At 46.5% G+C, this 21,081-nt stretch overlaps 1 protein-coding gene, 1 long non-coding RNA gene and 1 pseudogene across 7 annotated transcripts in view; 2 read left to right on the top strand and 1 right to left on the bottom strand.

Moving 5' to 3' along the window:
- IKBKB (inhibitor of nuclear factor kappa B kinase subunit beta) overlaps positions 1-3,642 on the bottom strand; it is a 60,942-nt gene extending 57,300 nt beyond the window's left edge. For 3 of the 6 annotated variants that reach the window (XR_008504301.2, XR_010127182.1, XM_063668723.1), the window contains exons 1-2: positions 3,230-3,556; positions 2,497-2,619 (exon numbers count right to left, since the gene is read on the bottom strand). Coding sequence is in view for 4 of the 6 variants with exons in the window: in XM_063668723.1 (XP_063524793.1) it covers positions 2,497-2,601 (105 nt within the window). In the remaining 2 variants the exon portion in view is untranslated. Of the gene's footprint in view, positions 1-2,496; positions 2,620-2,748; positions 2,959-3,040 lie in introns of those variants that run through there. The other 3 variants (XM_054499740.2, XM_054499741.2, XM_054499743.2) reach the window with 3 other exon arrangements.
- On the top strand, positions 3,450-18,998 carry LOC129043120 (uncharacterized). Its single transcript, XR_008504302.2, has 4 exons — positions 3,450-4,010; positions 11,146-11,289; positions 17,554-17,717; positions 18,809-18,998. It is a non-coding gene; the product is annotated as an uncharacterized LOC129043120 (long non-coding RNA).
- Positions 18,999-19,052: 54 nt separating this feature from the next.
- LOC129042060 (uncharacterized) lies at positions 19,053-20,119 on the top strand (annotated as a pseudogene).
- Positions 20,120-21,081: the final 962 nt, after the last annotated feature.

Below are 21,081 nucleotides of genomic sequence, written 5' to 3'. Positions count from 1 at the left end.
AATTGGCCGGGTGTGGTGGCAGGCACCTGTAATCTCAGCAACTCAGGAGGCTGGGGCAAGAGAATCGCTTGAACCTCGGAGGCAGAGGTTGCAGTGAGCCAAGATCGCGCCACTGCACTCCAGCCTGGGCGACAAGAGCAAAACTCCGTCTCAAAAAAACAACAACAACAAAAAACTGATCTCACAGAAGTAGAAAGTAGAATAGTGGTCACCAGAGGCAGGAAAGTGTGGGAGGGGTGGGGGGAGTTGTGGAGGGAAATAGGGAGAGACTGGTTAATGGGTACAAAATCACAGTTAGGTGGAATAAGTTATAGTATTCTATAGAACAACAGGATGACTACAGTGAATAAAACTTTATTGTATCTTTCAGGCCTGACGTAGTGGCTCACGCTTGTAATCCAAGCACTTTGGGTGGCTGAGGTGGGCAGATCACCTGAGGTCAGGAGTTTGAGACCAGTGTGGCCAACATGGTGAAACCCCGTTTCTACTAAAAATACAAAAATTAGCTGGGCGTGGTAGTGCACACCTGTAATTCCAGGTACTCAGGAGGCAGAGGCAGGAGAATCACTTGAACTCAAGAGGCGGAGGTTGCAGTGAGCCGAGATCGCACCACTGCACTCCAGCCTGGGCAACAGTGCAAGACTCTGTCTCCAGAAAAAAAAAAAAAAAATTATTGTATATTTCAAAATAGCCAGAAGAATTTTGACTGTTTCCAACAAAAAGGATAAGTGTTTCAAGTGATGAACATGCCAATTACCCCGATTTGATCATTACACATGATGTATCAAAATATCACACTGTACCCCATAAATATGTACAATTATTATGTGTCAATTAAAAATAAAAACAGGCCAGGTTCAATGACTCATGGCTGTAATCCCAGCACTTTGAGAGGCCAAGGCAGGAAGATCACTTGAGGCCAAGAGTTCTAGACGAGCCTGGACAACATTGTGAGACCACCATCACTACAAAAAATAAAAAAAACCTCAGCTGAGGCCAGGTCCCATGGCTCAGGCCTGTAATCCAAACATTTTGGGAGGCAAAGACGGGAATACTGCTTGAGAATCGGAGTTTGAGACAAGCCTGGGCAACACAGCAAGACCCCATCTCTACAAAATTTTTAAAAAATTTTAATTATTTGAAATAAGGATTTTCATCATCATTCTAAATGAAATTATCACTTTCATGTGGATCTGCTTATTTTTTGCTGTGCAGTATTGCAAGCAATACTGGGAAGACATCATAATTAGCAAATATTTTAAATACTTTTTTTTTTTGAGACAGGGTCTCATTCTGTTGCCCAGGCTGGAATGCAGTGACACTATCTTGGCTCACTGCAACCTCTGCCTCCTGGGTTCAAGCGATTCTCCTGCCTCAGCTTCCTGAGTAGCTGAAGTTACAGGCATGCACCACCACACCAGCTAATTTTGTATTTTTAGTAGAGATGAGGTTTCACCATTTTGGCCAGGCTGGTCTCAAACTCCTGACCCCAAGTGATCCTCCTGCCTTGGCCTCCCAAAGTGCTGGGATTACAGGCGTGAGCCACTGCGCCCGACATTTTAAGTAATTTTTAAAAAATGGTTTTGGAACAAGGTCTCACTCTGTCACCCAGGCTAGAGTACAGTGGCACAATCATAGCTCACTACAGCCTCAAACTCCTGGACAAGCAATCCTCCCACATCAGCCTCCAATGTAGTGGGACTACAGGTACCCACCATGGCTGCCTAAGTTTTTTTTTTTTTTGAGACGGAGTCTCACTCTGTTGCCCAGGCTGGAGTGCAGTAGCGCAATCTTGGCTCACTGCAACCTCCGCCTCATGGGTTCAAGCGATTCTCCTGCCTCAGCCTCCCAAGTAGCTGGGACTGCAGGCACGTGCCACCAAGCCTGGCTAATTCTTTGTATTTTTAGTAGAGATGGGGTTTCACAGTGTTAGCCACGACGGTCTCCATCTCCTGACCGCGTGATCCGCCTGCCTCAGCCTCCCAAAGTGCTGAGATTACAGGTGTAAGCCACCACACCCAGCTGGCTGCCTAATTTTTAAAACTTTTTTGTAAAGACGAGGTCTTGCTATGTTGACCAGGCTGCTCTTGAACTACTGGCCTCAAGGAATTAAAATATTTTAAAATATTTATTTAGTCTCATCCTTTAAATTTTCCTATTTCTATATGTTTTATAACATATAATATCATGTTATATGATATTATAACAATATCATGTTATTGTTATAATTGTACTGTTACCATATATATATAATAGAGACTAAGAGCTTAACTTTATTTTACTATTTATTTAGGTGACATAGTCAATAAAGCATGGAGACCACTAACCTGGAGTCAGCTCAGAAGTCCTGAAGCCCTCTTCCCAGTCCCCCTATTCACTGTCCCAAGACGACCAAAGCCAAAGGTGAGCCCTTGGCCCAGCAGGATCAGAGAAAGTGGAGGCAGTGAGGAGGGAGCCTGGCTCCCCGCCCCTCCCCAAGCTGCACAGAGGGCCTACCTGATTGTGCCATCGGATGACATTTCCAAATCCCCCTGTCCCAAGGCGCTCTTTCATTTCCCAGGCCCCACATGTCTGCGTTGTCAGGGAAGGTGACCAGCTCATACTGATGTCGTGCTAACTCTGTAAGCAATTTGAGATGGGGAAAAAAGGTTAGGATTAAGAAAAAAAATGGAGCTCAAAGGGATGGAGAAGGCAAAAGATATCACTGCTCTTGAATGGGAGAGAAGAAAAATACAACTGGTTTTTTACTTTGTAAAGAAACCAATGTGTTTGGTTTGTCCAAACTTTGTGGCAAACTTTTGTCCCTCTCTCCCCCATCCGGTTGCTGTGGCATCAGGCAGGGAAGAAAGTCACCGAGGGAGGCGATGCCCACGCCCTTGCCCTAGCGAGGGGATCCCCAGCTGACTCCACCAGGGGCGCCCGGGCCTGCCCGCCTTCTGCCCGAGGTGGCAGGGACAGAACCCACTTCTGAGCGTCCCCGCGGTCACGTGTTTCTTTACAATGTTCCCATAAATCGCAGGTTTCCGTCAAAGCCACCCACCCCCAAGAAGCCACCCCAGCGAGGGCTGTTTCTCCCGGCTTCCCGAACTCCAACCCGCACAAGTGAAACGCTCCACAGTCCATAAGCTGCGACTTTCCAGCGGCACAGAGGGGTCTTCCGGGCCTTGCAGGCAGCGGGGCGGCGGGGCCTGCAGGTGGCACCCGGGCCGCACCCACGAGGGGGACTCACCTGTCCGCAGGGATGCGGGGCAGGGGGCGGGCTCCCCGGGGCGGGGAAGGCGGGGCTGGGGCGGCCAAACCCGGGGCTATGACACCCCACTGAAAACATTAAAATACGGGAATCTTAACGCGGGCAGCGCGGCGCTACTTCCTCAAACACTTCCTGCTCTGACGCCACAGAGCACGTGGGCCGCGGCCGCTCTTAAAGAGGCCGCTCCTGGCGCGAGGCGGACCAGGTCTGGATGCTGCGAGTGCTGCGGGCCGGGTGGGCCTGTCCCGGGACCCCCGACCTGGCGACTCCCCCGGGGCGGGGGTGGCGTGTGGTCTCTAGAAAACTGAGGGAAAGTAGACAGACCGTGCTCACCGATTTAAAAGAACAGCCCTGAAATGACCCCCGTTACACCCTGTTCTCTTTAGACAAGTGACTTCCACCTGGAGCGGTTTCTGGGCCCGGGCATGGGGATTTCCTCACCCGGCCCCCTAGGCTTTCACCTCGGTGGAATTTCCCGCGCCCCCGCTGGGATGATTTAGGGACTGTTAGCTAGTGCTTGGCTGGGTGTGGAGAAGGATCAATCACAGCTGACTCCTCAGAGGTGACAGCCCCTGCCCCCTTAAAAACAAGAAAAGACCTAGCAGTGTGAAGCCAAACTGCACCCCCAGCCCCGGTGACATGAGGAAACCATGAGGCGCTCAGCCTGAGGTTCATCGTTCATCTCCTTCCTGCTTGGAATCAGAATGTCCTCACTGCTGAGTTTCTCCGTTTTATGGGATTACATTAGTGGACAAAGGAGGTGTGTGTGTGTGTGTGTGTGTGTGTGTGTGTGTGTTGCTATATTTTATTCAAGCAGGAAAAAGCTACCAAAGGAACCTGAAGATGATAATAATAGCTCACATCTATAGAGTGCTTACACAGTGCAGGGCTCTGTTCTAAATCTTTGTACTTAGATTTCCTTATTCAATCCTCAGGGCAACCCTGTAAATTGGACAATACTGCATCATCATTATTATTATTATTATTATTATTATTATTATCTCGCTCTGTCACCCAGGCTGGAGTGCAGTGGTGTGATCACAGCTCACTGCAGCCTCCAATTCCTGGGCTTAAGTGATTCTCCTGACTACAGGTGCGTGGCCGCCATACCTGGTGGCAGGGTCTCACTCACTGTGTTGCCCAGGCTGGTCTCCAACTCCTGGGCTCAAGGAATCCACCTGCCTGGGCCTCCCAAAGTGTTGAGATTACAGGCTGTGAGCCACTGCACCTGGTCTGCATTATTATTATTTCCAAGGTACATGGCTGCTACGTAGATGAGCTGATACTCAAACCCTAGCAACTGGTTCCCAGGTTCTTAATCCGTGGCTAAAAGTAGCATGTTAAGAAGTTCAGAAGGAGGCAAACTGGATTTTGAATCCAGATACTGCTGTTTACTACCTCTGAGGCACAGGGGCTGGTTACTTAACACTCTGAGCACCTATTTCCTCTTTTAAAATTTAGGCAATATGAGGTTGAATTGCATTTAATTGTCATTTTTTGGAAATTGAAAACAGCCAAAACATCAGTGACAAAGATCAGCAGTTTCATCTGCTTCATTGTAATAGCAGGGGGACAGGCGGGCTCATAGAAAGTCATAGAAAGGAGGCCACCCCAGAGTTGTCGTGAGGGACAAACGAGGTATTGATAGCAGCAGTGCCTGACAGCTCTGGACAGATCTCAACCCAAACATAGGGGTCAATGGTGTCCAGGGCTGTGCTAGGCACGCTGGCTGCTCAGTTTCTCCCCTCTCCCCTCTCCCCTCTCCTTCTTTCTCTCTCTCTTTTCCTTCCTTCCTTCCTTCCCCCTCCCCTCCCCTCCCCTCCCCTTCCCTTCCCTTCCCGGCTACTTAGTTTCTTTCTTTTCCTTCTTTTCTTTTCCTTCCTTCCTCTCTCTCTTTCTCCTTCCCTCCTTCCTTCCTTCTTTCCTTCTTTCCTTTCCTTTTCCTCCCCTCCCCTCCCCTCCCTTCCCCTCCCCTCCCTTCCCTTCCCCTCCCCTCCCCTTCCCTTCCGGGCAGCTAGCTTTCTTTTTTCTCTTTCCTTTCTTTCTTCCTTTCCTTCCCTTTCTTCCTTTCCTTTCCTTTTCTCTTTTTTCTTTCTTGACAGGGCCTTTCTCTATTGCCCACTTTGGAGTATAGTGGCAGGATCACGGCTCACTGCAGCCTTGACCTCCTGGGTTCAAGGGGTCCTCCCGCCTCAGCCTCCCCACTAGCTGGGATTACAGGCACACACCACCGTGACCAGCTAATTTTTAAATTTTATTTTGTTGAGATGGAGGTCTCACTGTGTTGCTCAGACTTGGCTCGAACTCCTGGCCTCAAAGCAATCCTCCCGCCTTGGCCTCCCTAAGTGCTGGGATTACAGGTGTGAGCCACCGCTCCAGGCCTGGTATTTCTTGATTACTCCCAGCTAAATGGCAAGCTCAGCCTCAAGGCCGGAAGCAACAGGAGCATGAGTAAATAGTTGTAACACACGTAGAATAGTGACTGCATTGTCTAAGTGCAATATTAGTGTTTGCTTAATAAGTAAATTTTTTAAATAAAATATTTATTGGCCAGGTGAGGTGGCTCATGCCTGTAATCCCAGCACTTTGGGAGGCCAAGGTAGGCAGATCACTTGAGGTCAGGAATTTGAGACCAGCCTGGCCAACATGGTGAAACCCTGTCTCTACGAAAAATACAAAAATTAGCTGGGCGTGCCTGTAATCCCAGCTACTTGGGAGGCTGAGGCAGGAGAATCACTTGAACCCAGGAGTTGGAGGTTGCAGTGAGTGGAGATCGCACCAGTGCACTACAGCATGGGTGACAGAGCGAGACTCCATCTCAAAAAAAAAAAAAAAAAATTGGCTGGGTGTGGTAGCTCACCCCTGTAATTCCAGCACTTTGGGAGGCCGAGGCAGGCAGATCGCTTGAGGTCAGGAGTTCAAGACTAGCCTGGCCAACATAGTGAAACCCCGTCTATACTAAAAATACAAAAATTAGGCCAGGCACAGTGGCTTATGCCTGCAATGCCAGCACATTGGGAGGCCGAGGCAGGCAGATCACGAGGTCAGGAGATGAAGACCATCCTGGCCAATATGGTGAAACGCCATCTCTACTAAAAATACAAAAAAATTAGCTGGGCGTGGTGGCACATGCCTGTAATCCAAGCTACTCGGAAGGCTGAGGCAGGAGAATCGCTTGAACCCAGGAGGCAGAAGTTGCAGTGAGCCGAGATCGTGCCATTGCACTCCAGCCTGGGCGACAAGAGCAAAACTCTGTCTAAAAAAAAAAAAAAAAGTATTGAGCACCTATATGTGATGGGCACTGTGGAGAGTCTATTTCCAGTACAACGTCATAAAAGGTTTCTCTTTAATCCTGTCATCTCTGAAAAACACTGTCCCTGAGAAACTTACCAAGACGTCCGCTAATATGCCAGAAGTTTATTCTGCGCTCCTGTAATTTGAATCCTCATTTTGCTCAGCTCAAAATAACTTGGCTTTCAACTGAACATAAATCTCTCTGATAAGGTCACGTATTACTAGGCTTTTTTTTCTTCAGTTAATCATGGCCCAGGAAGGGGCCTCTGGGTTTTATCATATTCCAAGATATTTATTATCTTAAGCTCAATTTTCTATCCAGATAAGACATGTTTAGATATCTCTGCCTGCATCTGGTTTCTCTCTTGCTCTGGAGACATGAGCAGACTGTTTATAAAAGATATTTTCAGATTCAGCAGAAAAATATCCCCTTTTCTTCCTGCTTTGAGGCTGAGTGTGCTATTTAGCTGTGCTGTAGGGAAATCAAGAAATACTGACCAGCCAGAGTGCCTAGCTCAGCCCGGGGCATTACTGACCCAGGAGATCCAAGCAATGGAATGAGATCTCATCAGAGGCACTTAGAATCTTACTGGGTTTTTAAGACCCACAGAGAGCCATGAAGTAAGCACAGACAAAGGCCAGGCAATATAAAATCACACACAGATTTGTTCTGCAGTAATTAGTACCACAGTACAGTACCGTTATAGGAAAGGGGTCCCGATCTAGACCCCAAGAGAGGGTTCTTGGATCTCGCGCAAGAAAGAATTCAGGGCGAGTCAGTAAAGTGAAAGCAAGTTTATTAAGAAAGTAGGGGCCAGGCACGGTGGCTCACGCCTGTAATCCCAGCACTTTGGGAGGCAGGCGGATCATGAGGTCAGGAGATGAAGACCATCCTGGCTAAGACGGTGAAACCCCGTCTCTACTAAAAATACAAAAAATTAGCCGGGCGTGGTGGCGGGCGCCTGTAGTCCCAGCTACTCAGGAGGCTGAGGCAGGAGAATGGCGTGAACCCAGGAGGTGGATCTTGCAGTGAGCCGAGATCACGCCAGCCTGGGCGACAGAGCGAGACTCCACCTCAAAAAAAAAAAAGAAGGTAAAGGAATAACAGAACGGCTACTCCTTAGAGCAGCCCCCAAGGGCTGCTGTTTGCCCGTTTTTATGTTTATTTCTTTATGCTAAACAAGGGGTGGGTTATTCATGCCTCCCTTTTTTAGACCAAATAGGGTAACTTCCTGATGTTGCCATGGCATTTGTAAACTGTCATGGCGCTGGTGGGAGTATAACAGTGAGGACGACCAGATGTCACTCTCGTGGCCATCTTGGTTTTGGTGGGTTAGAGCCGGCTTCTTTACTGAAACCTGTTTTATCTGCAGGGTCTTTATGACCTATATCTTGTGCTGACCTCCTGTCTCATTCTGTGACTTAGAATGCCTTAACCATCTGGGAATGCAGCCCAGTAGGTCTCAGCCTCATTTTACCCAGCTCCTATTCAAGATGGAGTTACTCTGGTTCAAATGCTTCTGGCAGTACTAGTGATAAGGATAAGGTTTCTGAGCACTGTTAAATTTAAAATGAAATCTTGTTCCCAGAGTAAGTCAAAGATAACTGTCTTCTTACTCAGTCTTCTATGTCATCCACTGATTAAATTCTGCTCTCTCACCTGATGGCAGTGAAGCAAAGCAGCACTGAGCTCCTCCGAGTAAAGAAAGAATTGTTTTCTGTACAACCTGGAGCTGAATCATAGAAGGAGAAGACAGCTTGAAAGATAAGAGGCCGTAAGGCAGACCACAGAGGATGGGGAGGATTTCCCCAGCACCCCAGCCCCCACAGTCAGCTCTGGTTCAGCGATTTCAGCAACTCTTTCATGACCCATCTGATTTTGTTTTATCCCAGCCCTGCAGAGAAAGGACTCTGCAGGTCAGGACTTGCTTCTTCAACAGACAAAAACTCCTCTGCCAGAAAAGTTGGAGAAACTAGTTTAGAAAGTCGGAGGACGTGAAGAAGTCTGCCTTTGTTCTGGGGACCTTGGTGGGAGATGAGGGTGGGCTGGTGGAGACGAGGGTGAGAATGAACCTTGCCGCAGACCCTTTGGGCTCCATGCAGAGCTGGCTGCAGAAGAGGAAGGAAAGGAAATTGGCCAGCTGCTGTCTCTGTGACTGGACCTGGGCCAATCAAGAAACTGAGAGGAGCAGGGCCAGTCAGGCTGTTGTGCCTCAAACTTAGGCAGAAACAAGCAAAGGCAAGGATTTGGGGCTCTGAGTCACCCTCTCTGGAGGAACAAGAGCTTAGAGGAGGAAATCACTTTTTGAGCTCCCTTTACTTTTACACACACATGTTTTTATTCCAGTAAATTCAAACTAAAGAGGAAGAAGTCATGAAAGGGCAGCTGCCACCTCAGGCCGTGGTGGCAGAGACAAAGGGTATGGGCCGGTGTAGACGTCTAAGAAACCAACAGGTATGCTTTTCGGCTTACCTTGGTTCTGAGCTCCTACTTTTGACCCATGGGCTGTGTTGCAGCTCAGCTGCCAGACTCCAGTCCTTCCTGGGCTCAGGCCTCTCCCTGCACTTCCCCTTGTCAGTGGTGCCTGGCCCTCCTACCTGCCTGTCCCAACTTTTCCTTTCTGCCAGGAGTCTGCTGGTGACTATCCGGGAGGCCAGATCGCTGTAGGAGACCAGAATATGCCACCCAAAATAGGCCTCTTTGGCATACAGATTATTCTGAGAAACAGCAACCGAAGAAGCAGCTCCGAAAGCAGAGTAAAAATGACCCTTTTGCCCGGGCGTGGTGGTGTGCACCTGTAGTCCCATCTATCCCAGAGGCTGAGACAAGAGGATCACTTGAGTCTAGGAGTTCACAATCAGCATGGGAAACATAGCAAAAACCTATCTTTACTTAGAAAATAAAATGGGCTGGGCACGATGGCTCACGCCTGTAATCCCAACACTTTGGGAGCCCGAGTGGGGTGGATCACCTGAGGTCAGGGGTTTGAGACCAGCCTCACCAACATGGTAAAACCCCATCTCTACTAAAAATACAAAAATTAGCTGGGCGTGGTGGCAAGCACCTGTAATCCCAGCTACTCGGGAGGCTGAGGCGGGAGAATCACTTGAACCCGGGAGGCAGAGGTTGCAGTAAACAGAGATGGCGCCATTGCACTCCAGCCTGGGTGACAAGAGTAAAACTCCATCTCAAAAAAAAAATGTTTAAGGCCGGGCATGGTGGCTCACACCTGTAATGCCAGCACTTTGGGAGGCTGAGACAGGTGGATCACCTGAGGCCAGGAGTTCAAGACCAGCCTGACCAACATGGTGAAACCCTGTCTCTACTAAAAATACAAAAATTAGCCGGGCATGGTGGTGGGCGCCTGTAATCCCAGCTACTTGGGAGGCTGAGACAGGAGAGTTGCTTGAACTAGGGAGGCGGAGGCTGCACTGAGCTGAGATCATGCTACTGCACTCCAGCCTGGGCAACAGAGTGAGACTCAAAAATTTAAATTAAATTAAATTAAATAATATTTTAAAAGCTACCCTTTTGTAAGGGAAATTTACATCTATAAAAATCATCTCTCTGCTGTTTTCTGTTAGTCTCAGCAACAACAAAAAACATCTCTTGTCAGGCATAGTGGCTCATGCCTATAATCCCAGCACATTGGGAAGCCCAGGCAGGAGGACTGCTTGAGCCCAGGAGTTTGAGACCAGCCTGGGCAATATAGGGAGACCCCATCTCTACAAAAAAATCAAAATATTAGCTGGGTGTGGTGTCGTGCCTGTAGTCCCAGCTACTGGGGAGGCTGAGGTAGGAGGGTCACTTGAAATCAGGATTTCGAGACCAGCAAGACCTCGTCTCTAATTAATTTTTAAAAATATAATTTTATAATTAATTATAAAAAATAAAATTAAATTAATTTTAAAATAAAATATAATTCTCTATATATACTTAAATACCAAAAAAAATCCCAGCTGGGCGTAGTGGCTCACACCTGTAATCCCAGCGCTTTGGGAGGCCAAGGCGGGTGGATCGCCTGAGGTCAGGAGTTCAAAACCAGCCTGGCCAACATGGTGAAACCCCATCTCTACTAAAAATGCAAAAATTATCCAGGTATAGCGGTGGGCGCCTGTAATCCCAGCTCCTCAGGAGGCTGAGGCAGGAGAATCGCTTGAACCCAGGAGGCAGAGGTTGCAGTAAGCCAAAGTCGTGCCATTGCACTCCAGCCTGGGCAACAGGAGTAAAACTCCGTCTCAAAAAACAAACAAACAAAAAAACGCGTCTCCATTTGTAAGGGTTTCTTTGTCCCTATACCAGGAAAAGAAGTGTGGCTCTAATGCACCAGAAACTCTAATCATTAGAGAAGACACCAACATAAATCTGCACTACAAACCTTAGCTTTGCTTACCAAGCTTTTTCTGGACACCACCCCATAACTGTCCACCCCAACACCATTCTTGTTTTGTTTCAACTGGAGATGGTATTTAAGCCCTAATTCTAAGCCACCGCTGTAGATTTCACTCATTTCTCTGGGTATCTCCTATGTATACCTGAAATATACATGTTGTTAAACTTCCTTTTGTCTTTCTCTTGTTAATCTGCCATTTTGTTACAGGAAGTCCCAGCCGGGAACACAGAAAGGATATGGAGAAAATTATTATTCTGCCCGTACAGTTGTGGTGACCCAGATGGGATCTCTGGGACACCCTGCCTGCTCTACAATTGGGATCCCTGGAGAAGTGACAGAATCTGGCAACAGGTAAGAATGTGGTGTCGGCCGGATGTGGTGGCTCACACCTGTAATCCCAGCACTTTGGGAGGACAAGGTAGGTGCATCACTTGAGCCCAGGAGTTTGGGACCAGCCTGGGCAAAATGGCAAGACCCTGTCTCTACTAAAAATACAAAAAATTAGCCGGGCATTGTGGCTCATGCCTGTAATCTCAGCACTTTGGGAGGCCAAGGCTGGTGGATCACTTGAGCCCAGGAGTTTGAGATCAGCCTGGCCAACATAGCAAGACCCTGTCTCTACTAAAAATACAAAAAATTTAGCCAGGCATGGTGGTGTTCACCCGTAGTCCCAGCTACTCAGGAAGCTGAGGCAGGAGGATCACTTGAGCCCGGAAAATCGAGGATGCAGTGAGCCGTGATTACGGCACTGCACTCCAGCCTGGGCAATGAGCATGAGACCCTGTCTCAAAAAAAAAAAAAAAAAAAAAAAAAGGCCGGGCATGGTGGCTCATGCCTGTAATCCCAGCACTTTGGGAGATTGAGGCGGGTGGATCACGAGGTCAGGAGATCGAGACCATCCTGGCTAACATGGTGAAACCTCATCCCTACTAAAAATACAAAAAAAATTATCCAGGTGTGGTGGCGGGTGCCTGTAGTTCCAGCTACTCAGGAGGCTGAGGCAGGAGAGTGGCGTGAACCCAGGAGGCGGAGCTTGCAGTGAGCCAAGATTGCGCCGTTGTACTCCAGCCTGGGCCACAGAATGAGACTCTGTCTCAAAAAAATAAATAAAATAAATAAATAAATAAATAAAAGAATGCGGTAGTTAGCACTCCTGGATCTGTGCAGTGTCAGTCAGGGGACGAAGGTACAAGTTTCTCTTTTGTGCCTTCTATTTCAAATTCACATTAGCAGGAGAAATCATTTGTAAGAATTAATTTTTTTGGACAGTGACTCTGGTGAAATGTAGTTTGGGGTAACCATTGGTTATTGATCCTTTCACTCCCAGAGACAGCTATTGCTTTCCTGTTTGTCTCCTTTTGTGTCCTAAAAATGTAGCGTGGCTATCCGACTGCTGGGGCGCCCAGATTATCCAGGCTGCCTGTGCAGGCAACCAACCACCAGGTTGGGGACACCCCAGAATACAGCCAGCCAACCACCAGGTCCAGGACACCCAGGAATATAACCAGACAGAAAGAGAAGTGTGGGCTGCATCCTATCTGTGACCAGTGTCTGTCAACCTACAATCATCAAAACGGTCAGAATCTAGTTCAAAGAGAGGTCATCAGCACAAAGTTGAGGACTGCAGCCCGGGACACACTTCCAAGTTGCCTTGGGGACTGCTCCAGACAACAAAAGAGAGGCTCAAGTTTTTAAAGGAAAAAAATAACAAATCAGGAGAAGGAGAATTACAAAAGTTATTTGTCAGGAATTCTCATTGGTTTACAGAAATAACCTCAGTTATTTTTATGAATAACATTGGTGATTGGCTGTGCGTTGTTGAACTACAGGGTGTATGGCATTTTATGGCTACTTGGTGACAGTTAGTCTAGAGCTCCCATAGCGAGTGGCTGCTAGAGGTAATTATTTCACTCAAGGGGGAGAGGGACTTGACTGGTATTACATTTTAAATGCCTTTCTGGGTCTCATAATTTAAAGGGGCTTGCATTCCTCAAATGAAATATATTTCTTGGAAGGGGAGGTGAACAGGGTCTCACTGTCACCCAGGCTGGAGTGCAGTGGCGTGATCATGGCTCACTGCAGCCTTGACCTCCTCAGGCTTAAGCAATCCTCCCATCTCAGCCTCCTGAGTAACTGGGACTACAGGTGTACACCAGCACATCCAGCTAATATTTGTATTTTTTTGTAAAGGCGGGGTCTCACCATGTTGCCCAGGCTGGTCTCAAACCCCTGAGCTCAAGTGATCCACCTGCCCCAGCCTCCCAAAGTGCTGGGATTACAGATGTAGGCCATAACAGCTAGCCAGATGAAATGATTTTTCTTTTTCTCATATCCTACCAACCATTGCCGGCTCTTGGGGTGTTTTCTAAGACTTTCTTCCCTTGGCTGTCTATGGGAGTGGCTCCCATAGTCTATGGAAAGGGCCGTATCTTTGCACCCTGTTTGGAGAGGCATCTCATTTCTGTGGCTAAGCCATAAAAGGCTCATTGGTTTTAAGTCCTAAGAGGCTTATGGCTTTGGTCTTCAGTCATTTGCTAAGTACACATTTTCTGTAAAAGAAAAAGGAAAAAAACTATTCAAATAGGAGTTCAATATTGCCGGGAATACTTAGTGTTTGTCCCAGGAAAATTTGATAATGAGATATTTGAAAGGAATTTTTTTTGTTGTTGTTGTTTTGAGACGGAGTCTTGCTCTGTCACCCAGGCTGGAGTGCAGTGGTGCATCTCGGCTCACTGCAACCTCTGCCTCCCAGATTCAAGCGATTCCCCTGCCTCAGCCTCCCGAGTAGCTGGGATTACAGACATGTGCCACCATGCCCGGCTAATTTTTGTATTTTAAGTAGGGTTTAAAACGGGGTTTCACCATGTTGGTCAGGCTGGTCTCAAACTCCTGACCTCCTGATCCGCCCACCTCGGCCTCCCAAAGTGCTGGGATTATAGGCATGAGCCACCGTGCCCGGCCTTGAAAGGCTTTTTTTTAAAGGAGCTCTATGGTCAGAAGTTGGCCTGACTAGAAGCCAATATTCAGACCCTAGTAGGAGTTACTGTTTTAAGTCCTCTCTGTTCTGTCGAGCTGATCCTGCAGCTCCCGTGGGAATGTCTCCATCACCTGAAACTCCCTTCCTGAAGCCCCGCTGTCTATGTGCTCAACCAACTCTGTCACTTCCCTAAGGTTGGCGCAATTTTTCTGAGGATAATATGGGACTTTATTGGCTTCTTTGGGGAACTTGAGATCTCCCAACCCTGGCTCTCCTACAACCTCTTCCTTCCCGTTGCTCCTGTTTCTCCTTCCTTCTCTCATCTTCTCTCCACTTCTCTCTCTCTCTCTCTCTTTTCTCTCTCTCTTTTTTTTTTTTTTTTTTTTTTTTTGAGACAGAGTCTTACTCTGTTGCCCAGGCTGGAGTGCAGTGGCACAATCTCAGCTCACTGCAACTTCCACCTCTGGGGTTCAAGCAATTCTCCTGCCTCAGCCTCCCGAGTAGCTGAGATTACAGACTCCTGCCACTATGCCTGGCTAATTTTTTGTATTTTCGAAGAGACAGGGTTTCACCATGTTGTTCAGGCTGGTCTTGAGCTCCTGAGCTCAGGCAATCCACCCACCTTGGCCTCCCAAAGCACTAGGATTACAGGTGTGAGCCACTGAGCCCGGCCAATTAAACTCTTACTTTATTGCAATGCCATGCTCTTTATTTGTGCAGCAGGCAGGAAGAATCTGTCAGGCAGTTATAAAAATAGGATAAAAGTATATAAATGAGCTTTTAACAATGATTATGGTTTATCACATGTCTACTAAAAATGGTTCCCCAAATCTCTTTGGTAACCTATACTCAGGGTTTTGCTAACTTAAGTTAAATTAAATGATAAATATTTACTGCATACCTAGATATTTTCCAAATATAATAAAACATTGAAGCATTAATTGCTGAATATATGTTTGTCTACTCTTGGCTTCTTAGTACAAGAGACTCCAGATGTTTGAGTGTGTTAGTAAACATATCCCATGCCACATTGAAAAACTGTGCTACAGGCTGGGCACAGTAGCTCATGCATGTAATCCCAGCACTTTAGGAGGCCAAGGGGAGCAGATCACCTGAGGTCGGGAGTTTGAGACCAGCCTGACCAAGCTGGAGAAACCCTGTCTCTATTAAAAATACAAAATTAGTCAGACATGGTGGTGCATGCCTGTAATCCCAGCTACTCAGGAGGCTGAGGCAGGAGATTCGCTTAAACCCGAGAGGCAGAGGTTGCGGTGAACCGAGATAGCGCCATTGCATTCCAGCCTGGGCAACGAGAGTGAAACTCCATCTCGGAAAAAAAAAAAAAAAGAGAGAGAAAGAGAAAACTGCTATGAAAAAATATATGATTCTAAAAATTACGAAACGGTATATTCATAAATTTGCCTGTCTACAGAATGCTAATGTGACAGTTCACGATTGCTTAATTTCTAGTGAAAACTAGAAATTTCTTGATGATTGCTTAATTTCTTAATGATTGCTTAGTTTCTAATGAAAACCAGAAAGTGTAAAGAACAAAACTTGTATGCAAGGAAAATAGGATACGGGATTTCTGTAAGATAAGGTATGAAGCAGCTGGGCGCGGTGGCTCAAGCCTGTAATCCCAGCACTTTGGGAGGCTGAGGCGGGCGGATCACGAGGTCAGGAGATCTAGACCACCCTGGCTAACATGGTGAAACCCTGTCTCTACTAAAAATACCAAAAATTAGCCGGGTGTGGTGGTGGGTGCCTGTAGTACCAGATACTCGGGAGGCTGAGGCAGGAGAATGGCGTGAACCCAGGAGGTGGAGGTTGCAGTGAGCAGAGATCGCGCCACTGCACTCCATCCAGCCTGGGCGACAGAGTGAGACTCCATCTCAAAAAAAAAAAAAAAAAGAAAGAAAGACAAAAACTGAATGGAGCTAGGCATGGTGGCATGTGCCTGTAGTCCCAGCTACTCAAGAGGCCAAGGCAAGAGTATTGCTTGAGCCCAGGAGTTCGAGACCAGCTGGGGCAACATAGCAAGACTGTCTCAAAACAAAAATAAAACAAACAAAAAAAAACCCTGAACAGATTTAGAAAGTTAGAGAGAGAGAATCTTGTGTGATTAAGTTGGCTAAAATTGAATCAATTTATTATAAGGATCTCAAAAATGAGCCTTAATATCAAAAGTACAATCCAAAACTAGAGTTTCATCTTCTCTCTTAAAATTACAAAGTTTTATTGGAGTATTGGACTTCTCTTGATAAAATGCTATGGAAGGTTTTTCTTTACCGTCTATGTAATCTGTGTAGGAAATCTAGAATTTGCTGAGGTGGAAAAAAATCTGCGTCTTATCAGAATAATTTCCTGTGTTTCATGTTGTCTTTATCAGGTCTTTGATTACTTAAGAAGACTCAGTCGTCTCTGTTAAAAGAGCTAAGTTAAAAAAAAAAAAAAGGAAACTATATACCTTTCCGTAATTACCTCTGAAATCTTCCAGCGCTTTCGTTAAATGGATAACTGAGTAATGTTTTACAGTGATCAGTGATCCTGTTTAATCAAAAAATTTAGTCTTTTGACTTTTAAAAAAAAATTTGTCCTTTAAAAATTTTTTTTTTAGAGATAAGGTCTCCTCCTATGTTGCCCAGGCTGATGTCAAACTCCTGGGCTCAAGTGATCCTCCTGCCTTGGCCTCCCAAAGTGCTGGGATTATAGGCATGAGCCACCGAGCCCAGCCATCTTTTGGTTTTGACAACTTTGAAAAATCAAACTCTACGTGAAGTGTTTTTGACCTTGAGCTAACTTTGGAATTTTCCTGAAGGCCCCTAAAAAGTCACAAAGGACTTGTCTTTCTTCTTTTTTATTTATTATTAATTTTTTTTTTTTTTTTTTGAGATGGAGTCTTGCTCCGTTGCCAGGCTGGAGTGCAGCAGTGCGATCTTGGCTCACTGTAACCTCCACCTCCGGGTTCAAGAGATTCTCCTGCCTCAGCCTCCCAAGTAGCTGGGACTACAGGCGCCCACCACCACACCCAGCTAATTTTTGTATTTTTAGTAGAGATGGGGTTTCACCATGTTGGCCAAGATGGTCTCAATTGGTTGACCTCGTGTTCTGCCTGCCTTGGCCTCCCAAAGTGCTGGGATTATAGGCATAAGCCACTGCACCCGGCCTTGTCTTTCTTCTTATAAAAACAAACTTGTTAAATTAATTTGGTATGTTAAATTACATGGGAAGCATTGTTAAAAAAGAAGTGATGCTAAACCTTCTTTATATCATATTTGTATGTATTTATGTGTTCCAGAAATTGCATGAAGTTCTTAGAGATCTGATGGGTCCTGATATAATGTTGTCAGTTATAATTCTAGTTATTATCTTAAAATGTATGTGACAGAAGTAACTGAATTTTTTTCCCAATTGTATTACAATGAATTCTCATCCTTTAACCATGGCCATTTAAAGTTTTTGTCATCCATAGACAGTTAATTATTTTATTTTGATGCATTCCTAAAAGCTTTTGCAAACAACTATAATATGAACTACCATGCTTATGTGGTTTCTTTGCATGGCTGTTGTGCTGATGAGTAAGAAAAGTCATTTCCTGGTAGGCCCAGGAACCTCAAGAAAGTGCATTTGTATTTAAGGAGATTCATGGAGAAAACGGACAAGTACATGTTCCTGATGACTTTAAGATCATACTGTTGAACTTCCAGAACACTAATGGAAAAACTGACTCATTCATGAAATTGCTAACCAAAGATCAAGCAGAACAAGAATTAATTACATTGGACTAGATGACCCAATGAAGGTGATTTAAATTATTTTTAATTATTATTATTTTTTTTTGAGAGGGAGTTTTGCTCTTGTTGCCCAGGTTGGAGTGCAATGGCACAATCTTGGCTCACTGCCACCTCCGCCTCTTGGGTTCAAGTGATTCTTCTGCCTCAGCCTCCCGAGTAGCTTGGATTACAGGTGCCTGCCACCACCCACAGCTATTTTTTTTTTGCATTTTTGGTGGAGACGAGGTTTCACTATGTTGGCCAGGCTGGTCTCAAACTTCTCACCTCAGGCTATCCACCTGCCTCAGCCTTCCAAACGGCTGGGATTACAGGCGTGAGCCACCGCGCCCAACTGATGATTATAATTCTTATGACTTCTTGTTTTAGGACATTTCTGGGTCTTTAATGGCTTTTCTTTTTTTTTCTAAAGCTAACTAAAATTTACAGCAATCAGGTAAATTATACCTTCGTAAACAGAATTGAAACATTTATCCTTTTTTTTCTACCTGATCCCTGTAGAATTCAGAAACTCTTACTCACTATTCTTATTTTCATGACTATTCATGACTATATAGTTATTTTCTTTTTCTTTTTCTTTTTTTTTTTTTGAGATGGAGTTTCACTCTTGTCACCCAGGCTGGAGTGCAATGGTGCAATCTCGGCTCACTGCAACCTCCACCTCCCAGGTTCAAGCGATTCTCCTGCCTCAGCCTCCCAAGTACCTGGGATTACAGGTGCCCGCCACCACACCTGGCTAATTTTTTTGTATTTTTAGTAGAGACGGGGTTTCACTCTGTTGGCCAGGCTGGTCTTGAACTCCTGACCTTGTGATCCACCCACCTTGGCCTCCCAAAGTGCTGGGATTACAGGTGTGAGCCACCATGCTTGGCACTATATAGTTATTTTCATAAATTCAGTAAGAATCTAGTTTCCTTATAACAGGGACACAATTGAAAACCTTGATTATATTGCTAAGACGTTGACTGGAATATCAAATACGAAAATGAACATATAATCAGATATGATCAGACAGTTTTAAGGAACTAAGTTTGACTTTATGGAGCCAAAAAGCCAACCTCGTACTTCGCTTATGTGGTTTCTTTATGTGGTTGCCTTACAGATGAGTAAGAAAGGTCACTTCCTGGCAGACCTCAGGTATACTGGGGACATCAAGAAAAGAATAATTCATCAAAGTCTATAGATATTGCAGGCAAAGTTGAAACAAGCCAGACAAGTTCTCTTTGTATTCTTGAGAGACTTGGAAAGTCTAACCTGAGATTCCTTATTAAAAGTTCCAGCAAAACAGACTTAAAAAGAGCCTATATGATTTTTTTTAAATTAAAAAGTAAACTTTAATGTCGAAAATGCAAACTTGGGGGAGACAGAAAAGATCACAAACAAGGCTGTCACTTCACACTTGGAAGGTTGCACAGCGGCCAGGCAGAGGCACTCCTCACTTCCCAGATGGGGTGGCCGGGCAGAGGTGCTCCTCACTTCCCAGACAGTGGGGCGGCCGGGCAGCGGCGCTCTTCACTTGCCAGACAGGGCGGCATCTGGGCAGACGCGCTCCTCACATCCCAGACAGGGCGGAAGCCGGGCAGAGGAGCTCCTCACTTCCCAGACACTGGGCAGCTGGGCAGAAGTGCTCCACACTTCCCAGACGGTGGGGCGGCAGGGCAGAGGGGCACCTCACTTCCCAGACAGGGTAGCCGGGCAGAGGCGCTCCTTACTTCCCAGACAGTTGGGCGGCTGGGCAGAGGCGCTTCTCACTTCCCAGATGGTGGGAAGCCGGGCAGTGGCGCTCCTGACATCCCAGACTGGGTGGCCGGGCAGAGGCCCTCATCACTTCCCAGACAGGCTGGCCGGGCAGAGGCGCTCCTCACTTCCCAGTCAGTTGGGCAGCCGGGGAGAGGCGCTCCTCACTTCCCAGACAGTTGGCAGCCGGGCAGAGGGGCTCCTCACTTCCCAGATGGTTGGCAGCTGGGCAGAGGCACTCCTCACTTCCCGGACTGTGGTCAGCTGGGCAGAGGCACTCCTTACTTCCCGGATGGTTGGCAGCTGGGCAGAGGTGCTCCTCACATCCCAGACGGTGGGCGGCCGGGCAGAGGTGCTCCTCACTTCCCAGATGGTGGGCGGCTGGCCAGAGGTGCTCCTCACATCCCAGACGGTGGGCGGCCGGGCAGAGGTGCTCCTCACTTCCCAGACGGTGGGCGGCCGGGCAGAGGTGCTCCTCACTTCCCAGATGGTGGGCGGCTGGCCAGAGGTGCTCCTTACTTCCCAGACGGTGGGCGGCCAGGCAGAGGTGATCCTCACTTCCTAGACAGTTGGCGGCCGGGCAGAGGTGATCTTCACTTCCCAGACGGGGCGGTGGCCGGGCAGAGGCACTCCTCACTTCCCAGATGGGGCAGTGGCCAAGAGCCTATATGATTAATCACTATTCTTGTTGCACTTAATCAGGGCAAGTATAAAGAGACTAGACTTATTTTGCAAATCAGTCTTTACTGTGACTATCTTTGGTAGAAATGGAGGTGACAGAGAGAAATATTATGTTTTAGTAAAAAAACTATCATGCACCTGTAAAAAGTAAAGTAGAGGTTCCTCTTCAAAGACTTTCCTCCCCGTCTGATTAGGAACAAATAGTAACTTCTCTTAGAAGCAAAATTTATTCAAAGACCTGTGCTAACATTCTTAAATATCTGCTAGCCGTAATAAAGAAATCAATGTACTTTATGTTCTTAGCTCCCACAATTTAGCCTAAATATTTGCCCTGGCATGCTTATACTGGTCCAACAAAGCATTAGGTCATAGCCTGTTCTTCTTCCTTATTTGAAGGTATTTTTACCTTTCTCAGCATTCCACATGTTACTTCCTCCTTCCTTTGTTCTCCTCTGCCTTTGCCTCTTTTAAAAAGTTCTGAGTTGCTAGAATACAGAATGTGAGGTCCTGTTGCAGCCAGTGGAAACCGGGCACAGCAGTAGGGTGGATGCGTCAGGTTATAAATGACCCTGTCTCCTTTGTTTGGTGTGCTCTCGTGGCAAAACTGCTGGTGAGTGTACCCTTTCTGCAGAAAGTAAACAAATGGCCTTGCTGAGTAAATTAAATTTATGTTCAAGTGCTATTTCTTTACAGCACCAGGGAACAAGCATTTCAAACACACCTGTGACTAGATTCTAGTTCTGTTCATTGTCTTTGAAGTTTTGTTATTTACATGCAAACTGGACTGGATCCCCAATTCTAGTTTCCTCCAATATCTGGTTATGACTCTCCAAACTAACATTCCAATTTTTTTCCAACCCTTCTGACTTGGAATCACTAAAAACAAACTGCTCTTTTCATGAAGCTGCAAAAGCTGAAGCTGCTTGACTTGATGTTAACTTCAGAGTGTCAATGAAG

The sequence above is a fragment of the Pongo pygmaeus genome, chromosome 7, assembly GCF_028885625.2.
Source record: "Pongo pygmaeus isolate AG05252 chromosome 7, NHGRI_mPonPyg2-v2.0_pri, whole genome shotgun sequence".
In the NCBI taxonomy this organism is placed as follows: domain Eukaryota; kingdom Metazoa; phylum Chordata; class Mammalia; order Primates; family Hominidae; genus Pongo; species Pongo pygmaeus.
The sequence above is the reverse complement of the archived record's forward strand: the minus strand, read 5'-3'. Positions and strand labels throughout refer to the sequence as shown.